At 43.1% G+C, this 7,497-nt stretch overlaps 1 protein-coding gene across 1 annotated transcript in view; it reads left to right on the forward strand.

Annotated features, from left to right (window-relative positions):
- dmgdh (dimethylglycine dehydrogenase) overlaps window positions 1-7,497 on the forward strand; it is a 14,604-nt gene that overhangs the window by 5,019 nt on the left and 2,088 nt on the right. The window contains exons 6-13 of the mRNA XM_016260568.1: window positions 2,020-2,288; window positions 2,364-2,562; window positions 4,095-4,264; window positions 4,344-4,497; window positions 5,158-5,323; window positions 5,890-6,020; window positions 6,602-6,819; window positions 6,906-7,063. Of these exons, the coding sequence (XP_016116054.1) occupies window positions 2,020-2,288; window positions 2,364-2,562; window positions 4,095-4,264; window positions 4,344-4,497; window positions 5,158-5,323; window positions 5,890-6,020; window positions 6,602-6,819; window positions 6,906-7,063 (1,465 nt within the window). The remainder of the gene's footprint in view (window positions 1-2,019; window positions 2,289-2,363; window positions 2,563-4,094; window positions 4,265-4,343; window positions 4,498-5,157; window positions 5,324-5,889; window positions 6,021-6,601; window positions 6,820-6,905; window positions 7,064-7,497) is intronic.

Below are 7,497 nucleotides of genomic sequence, written 5' to 3' on the forward strand. Positions count from 1 at the left end.
GTGTGTGTGTGTATGCGTGTATGTGTGTGTGTGCGTGTGTGTGTATGTGTGTGTGTGTGCATGTTTGTTTGTGTGTGTGTGAGTGCATGTGTGTGTATGCGTGTATGTGTGTGTGTGTATGCGTGTATGCGTGTATGTGTGTGTGTGTATGCGTGTATGTGTGTGTGTGTATGCGTGTATGCGTGTATGCGTGTATGTGTGTGTGTGTGTGTGTGTGTGTGTGTTTGTTTGGCTGATGTTGGTCCAAGTTGAATGTTTTGGGGGTTTTGGCCTTCTGCCCCGCTCACATGACCAGCCAATCAGCTCTCGCCAACAGTTCATCTCTCAGCCAATCATCAGAGGTCTCTCTCACACGCCTCGATCAACCAGTTCTCACCAGAACTCTTCATTTGTTTTGTTTTTTTCCCTCAACTTGTCCAAACAAAACTCTGACTTCAGTTCTTTCTGTGAAGGCCTTCAACTTCAGTCATTGACTCAGATCTATTCTATTCTGTTCTGCTCTGCTCTGTTCTATTCTGTTCTACTGTATTCTACACTGTAAATATCAAATTTATGGTAAAAAACCGTCAGCTGTGGTTGCTGGAATTTTACTGTAAAAAAATACAGTAGCAACGTTTTAGGTTTTACGGTTTTAACTTAAATTTACAGTTAAATACCGTAATTTCATTAACTGATATAATGTTAATATACCAACCTACTGAAGTACTGAAATCTGTTTTGTATGTTTGTAATACACTGATAACCAGCAAATGCAGGAGGTGATGAGAGAGTCACATGATGAACCAAAGCCAATCACAGGCAGCTTTTAAATAATAACACATATAGAAGGTGCACAGACACCAAACACCATCACGGTAACACACATGAAACTGAAGTAATGCAATAAACATTAATTTAACAACATTAGGTGTAACACACAACCCTAGTATACACAACTGAGAAGAAAAAACTAAGAAAAAACAGTTATTTCAACAATAAAACATCAAATTTGAAATGTAACGCAGGGAATTCTGGGAATGTCAATTTACGGTTATTAACTGTAAATTATACAGTCTTTTTCACTTCCAAAAACGGTATACTACCGTAAAATTAATGTCCAATACATGTAATGTCCAATTCAGAGATCAGGGAATGTTTGCAGGAGGATCCAGTTACCCTGAACCCTGCTAACCCACAAACACACCGTGAGCCGTGATTGGTGCCTGAAAATCCACCTCGTCCAATCAGACAGCATCTCACAGCACTGCAGATGTTTGTGTGTGTTTGTTGTTCTTGCTGAACTAGTTCTTATCTACACACACACACACACACAGCGTAATTCAACAGGCGAATGAACATACTAAACAATATTCTATTAAATATATAAAAATGCTGAGGGTTATGTTTAGTGTTAGGGGTTAGAAAATAACATTAGCTCAGTATAAAAACCAGTACGCCTATAGAAAGAGTGTGTGTGTTGGGCTGCTGGAGGTTATTTCAGACTGATGGATCATGTTCTGTGTGATTATTTCAGGACATCTGCAGTGTTTGTGTGTCTCCTTTGCTCAGAGGTTTCTTCTTAAAGGAACGGTTCACTCAAAAGTGAGAATTGTGAAAACGTGATCATCCTCAATTCAGATCAGGATGAGTTTGTTTCTTCATCAGGTTTGTAGAAATGTAGCACTGCATCAGTGTCTCAGCAATGGGGTGAATGGGTGCCGTCAGAATGAGAGTCCAAACAGCTGATAAAAACATCACAATAATCCACAGCACTCCAGTCCATCAGTGAACATCTGGAGAAGACAAAAGCTGAAACACATCCAGCATTAAGACGTTTTTAACTAAAATACCATAGAGTCCATAATCCATAATAACTCTTCCTCCAGTGAGTCAGTGTTCTGGTGTGAATCAGGAGAGAAATCTGCACAGATCAAGCAGCGTTTAAACAGCTCTAAACACATCTGTGGCTGGATTCTGATGTGAGAGACAACAGCAGATGCACTTTTTCACTAGAGGAAGAGTTATATAATAATATATAAGCGCTGTATATCTGATCTCAGGGTTCTGGGCACGTGAACTGGGTCAGATGATCGGTTTCCAGCACCCCACCATCCCAGTGCATCACCAGTACGTCGTCACAGCGACGGTTCCCGAGGTGAAGGCGCTGGAGGCGGAGCTTCCGGTGATCCGGGATCTGGAGGGCTCGTATTACCTGCGTCAGGAGCGAGACGGCCTGCTGTTCGGACCCTACGAGAAGGAGGAGAAGATGAAGCTGCAGGACTCGTGGATCAGAGACGGAGTTCCTCCAGGTCAGCACACGATCACAGAGAGCAGAGCACAGTGAAAGCACAGCACAGTCAGAAATAATCAGGTGTGTGTCGCAGGTTTCGGTAAGGAGCTGTTTGAGTCCGATCTGGACCGGATCATGGATCATGTGGAGAGGGCTATGGAGATGGTGCCGGTTCTGAAGAACGCTGACATCATCAACATTGTGTCCGGACCAATCACATACACACCTGACCTGCTGCCCATGATCGGACCGCACCAGGGAGCCAGAAACTACTGGACCGCCATTGGCTTCGGGTGAACACACACACACACACTCGCTCACACACACGTTTACATTTGTGAAAAGTGTGGACTCTCCATAGGCGTAATGGTTTTTATACTGTACAGACCGTATATTCTATTGCCCTACACCAACCCTACCCCTAAACCTACCCCTCACAGGAGACTTTCTGCTATTTCAGATTTTCAATACACTCCATTCTGTGTGATTTATAAGCGTTTTGAAAAGTGGGGACATGGGGTAATGTCCTGAAAAGTCACCTTCTCCTTGTAATACCTGTCATACCTTTGTCATTATACACATTTATGTCCTCATTTGTCACAAAAACGCGCGCACACACACACACACACACACACACTCATATATACACACACACTCTCATATATACACACACTCACTCATATACACTCATATATAAATATACACACACATACACACACTCATATACACACACACACATACACACACACACTCATATACACACACACACACACAGTCCATTCAGTACAATGTTGATTCAATTCAATAACTGTGATTGCTGGTTCTACAACTCAAATGTGAATTTTGAAACTTTTCTGCTTTAAAAATGATTTTTTTCCCCACAAGGACTACAACTATAAACTCATTTTATTTGCCTTTTAATCAGAAACAATGAATGACCAGATTGCTTATAGAATACAGATATATACAGATGCTAGAATTGTAATTTATAACAGAATTATAGATATTATATACAGATTATAGAATAAATAAATAAATAAAAATTATATATATATATATAAAATCTGAAATACATATATACAGATAAATAGACACAAACACGCACACACACACACACACACATATATAAAAATACACACACATTCACACACTCATATACACACACAGACACACACACACACAGTCCATTCAGTACAATGTTGATTCAATTCAATAACTGTGATTGATGGTTCTACAACTCAAATGTGAATTTTGAAACTTTTCTGCTTTAAAAATGATTTTTTTCCCCACAAGGACTACAACTATAAACTCATTTTATTTGCCTTTTAATCAGAAACAATGAATGACCAGATTGCTTATAGAATACAGATATATACAGATGCTAGAATTGTAATTTATAACAGAATTATAGATATTATATACAGATTATAGAATAAATAAATAAATAAAAATTATATATATATATATAAAATCTGAAATACATATATACAGATTATGAAATTATAATTTATTATAGTTATTATAATTATACAGATTATCAAATACACACTTATATTCCTATTTAGAATAGACACATATTTCATATCAAGTCAAGTCCCCTTTATTTGTATAGCTCTGCATACAATACTGATCGTGTCACAGCAGCTTTACAGTATTAAACAGAAAAATAGTTTGTCAATAATGCAAGAGGACAATAACAGAGTAATTTTTCAGCTAAACACATGAAATGTAAATAACTGATTCCACATGTGATCATCTTGTGAACATCATACTGTGGTGATCAGCGGAGATGATGATTGACAGGTGCGTGCCGTGTGATTGACAGGTACGGTATCATTCACTCTGGAGGAGTGGGGAAGTTTCTGAGCGACTGGATCGTGAGCGGGGAGCCGCCGTATGATCTGATCGAGTGCGACCCCAACCGCTACGCTCACTGGACCAGCGTCCCGCACCTGTGCGCCAAAGCCAGAGAGTCCTACGGCTTCAACAACGTCGGTGAGTGGTGTGACAGGAGGCGCGTGGATGCTGGTGTGATGTGTGGTGTAGATGATCTCTGCTCTCTGACTGGTTTCAGTGGGTTACCCGAAGGAGGAGCGCTTCGCGGGTCGCCCGACTAACCGGGTCAGCGGCGTCTATGAGCTGCTGAAGGACAGATGCTCTATGGGTTTCCACGCAGGATGGGAGCAGCCGCATTACTTCCACAAACCCGGAGACGACACCGGATACAAGTGAGACACACCGATCTACACTGAGCAGATGTCAAAAATCATTCACTGGTGATGAGAAATGAGATGAACACTAGCACTCAAACACTGGAGGTCGGTGGGGTTTAAAATGTTTCTGAAAGAAGTCTCTTCTGCTCATCAAGGCTGCATTTATTTGATCAGAAATACAGTAAAACAGTGACATATTATTATAAAGTAAAATATCTGTTTTCTATGTGAATCTCTGTTAAACTGTAATGTATTTCTGTGATGCGCAGCTGTATTTTCAGCATCATTACTCCAGTCTTCAGTGTCACATGATCTTCAGAAATCAGTATAATATGCTGATCTGCTGCTCGAGAAACATTTCTGATGATTATCAATGTTGAAAACACTAATATTTGTGTGAAACCGTGACACATTTTAGTTTTCAGGGTTCACAGATGAACAGAAAGTTCAAAAGAACAGCATTTATTTGAAATAGAAATCTTTTGTAACATTATAAATGTCTTTACTGTCACTTTTCGTCAATTTAATGTGTCCTTGAATAAAACTAATAATTTTTTTAAATCTTACTGACCCCAAGCGTTTGACCAGTCGTGTAGATGATGCTATGATGAAGTGAAATCCGCTGCTGTGGTGTAGTGATTGTGAGTGCGTGTCTCTCTCGGGTCCTGTGTGCAGACCCAGCTTCAGAAGGACTAACTGGTTCGGGCCGGTCGGCCGCGAGTGTAAACTGGTGATGGAGGGTGTGGGTGTGATTGACCTTTCACCTTTTGGGAAGTTCAACGTTAAAGGAGAAGATTCGCACCGGCTGCTCGACCGGCTATTCGCCAACACACTGCCAAAGGTGAGAGAGAGAGAGAGAGACAGAGAGACACACACAGAGAGAGAGAGAGAGAGTGAGCAGGAAAATCACAGTAATATGTGTTATAGCAGTAAGTTTTATGTCTGAAATTTTTGATTGACAGGAATTGACAGTGTGTGTGTGTGTGTGAGTGAGAGTGTGTGTGTGTGTGTGCTGATTGAATCATGATGATCTGATGTGTCTCAGGTGGGTCAAACCAACATCAGTCACATGTTGACCCCACGGGGGCGTGTCTACGCTGAGATCACAGTTACCCAGACTGCACCTGGAGAGTTTCTGCTCATCACAGGCTCCGGGTCGGAGCTGCACGATCCGGCTATTCGCCAACACACTGCCAAAGGTGAGAGAGAGAGAGAGAGACAGAGAGACACACACAGAGAGAGAGAGAGAGAGAGTGAGCAGGAAAATCACAGTAATATGTGTTATAGCAGTAAGTTTTATGTCTGAAATTTTTGATTGACAGGAATTGACAGTGTGTGTGTGTGTGTGAGTGAGAGTGTGTGTGTGTGTGTGTGCTGATTGAATCATGATGATCTGATGTGTCTCAGGTGGGTCAAACCAACATCAGTCACATGTTGACCCCGCGGGGGCGTGTCTACGCTGAGATCACAGTTACCCAGACTGCACCTGGAGAGTTTCTGCTCATCACAGGCTCCGGGTCGGAGCTGCACGATCTGCGGTGCGTCTCTCACACAGACACACACACATTATACACACACACTTACATCAGTAACTATTACTATAATCTGAGGGCTGAAGGAGCCAGTGTGTGTAACTTGAGAATATCTGGAGTGTGTGTGAGTGTCAGTATCACAGCTGTCTGGTTTCTGCCCCTTGTCTCATCCAATCAGGAAACAGCACACACACACACACACACACTGCCCCCTTCTGGATGAAAGTGAGTTGACCTGCAGCACTAAGAGAGACTAACAGATGCAGCTGTTAATAAGTCAGACTTCACTAGTACTGGTGCTGATAGTGATGAGCTGAAACCTGTTAAAGTTCAGCATTTGTGAGCTCCAGACATGAATGATTTATCAGATCATGTGTGAAAACATCTAGAATCCAGCAACAACACCTTAGCAACTGCCTAAGAACACTCAGAACACCCTAGCAACCGCACTGCATCACCTCTTCGTAGCACTGTAATGAGTTTTGTACAAACATCACTCTCATTCTCCTCATTAAACTGCACGACTCCAGTTGTTGTCTGTGTTTTGGTTGAATGGTGTGTGCCGCTGTGGTTTCTGTGTGTCTCAGGTGGATCGAGCACGAGGCGGCTGACGGCGGGTATCATGTGAGCGTGTCTAACGTGACGGATGAGATCGGTGTTCTGGGCGTCGCCGGGCCGAAATCACGGATGGTTCTTCAGAAGTTGACAGATGAAGACATGAGTGACACGGCCTTCAGATTCCTGCACTGCAGATCCATGCAGCTCGCCGGAGTTCCAGTCCGCGCCATACGCATATCCTACACAGGTGACGCTGACCGCTGCATGCTAATATCATGCTAATCGACAGGACGTATGCAGATGAGCAGGTGTCCTCATACTGCGTGTGTGTAGGTGAGTTGGGTTGGGAGCTCTACATGGACATGCAGAACATGTCAGCGGTGTATCAGGCTCTGATGGAAGCAGGACAAGACGAGAACATCGATAACTTCGGCACGTACGCCATGAGCTCACTGAGACTGGAGAAAGGCTTCAGAGCCTGGGGAGCTGAGGTGCTACACACACACACACGCACTCATACACACACACACACTCATGCACACACACACACTCATACTCACACACACACTCATACACACGCACCCATGCACGCACACACACACACACACATTGAGAACATCGATAACTTCGGCACGTACGCCATGAGCTCACTGAGACTGGAGAAAGGCTTCAGAGCCTGGGGAGCTGAGGTGCTACACACACACACACACACTCATACACCCACACACACTCATACACACGCACCCATGCACGCACACACACACACACTCATACACACACACACACACGCATACACGCACACACACACTCATACACACACACACACACGCATACACGCACACACACTCATACACATGCACCCATGCACGCACACACACACACACACACACACACACACACACATCAACGCACGCGCACTCTTTCA

This window comes from Sinocyclocheilus grahami, unplaced genomic scaffold (assembly GCF_001515645.1).
Source record: "Sinocyclocheilus grahami isolate Dianchi unplaced genomic scaffold, SAMN03320097.WGS_v1.1 scaffold2116.1, whole genome shotgun sequence".
NCBI lineage: Eukaryota > Metazoa > Chordata > Actinopteri > Cypriniformes > Cyprinidae > Sinocyclocheilus > Sinocyclocheilus grahami.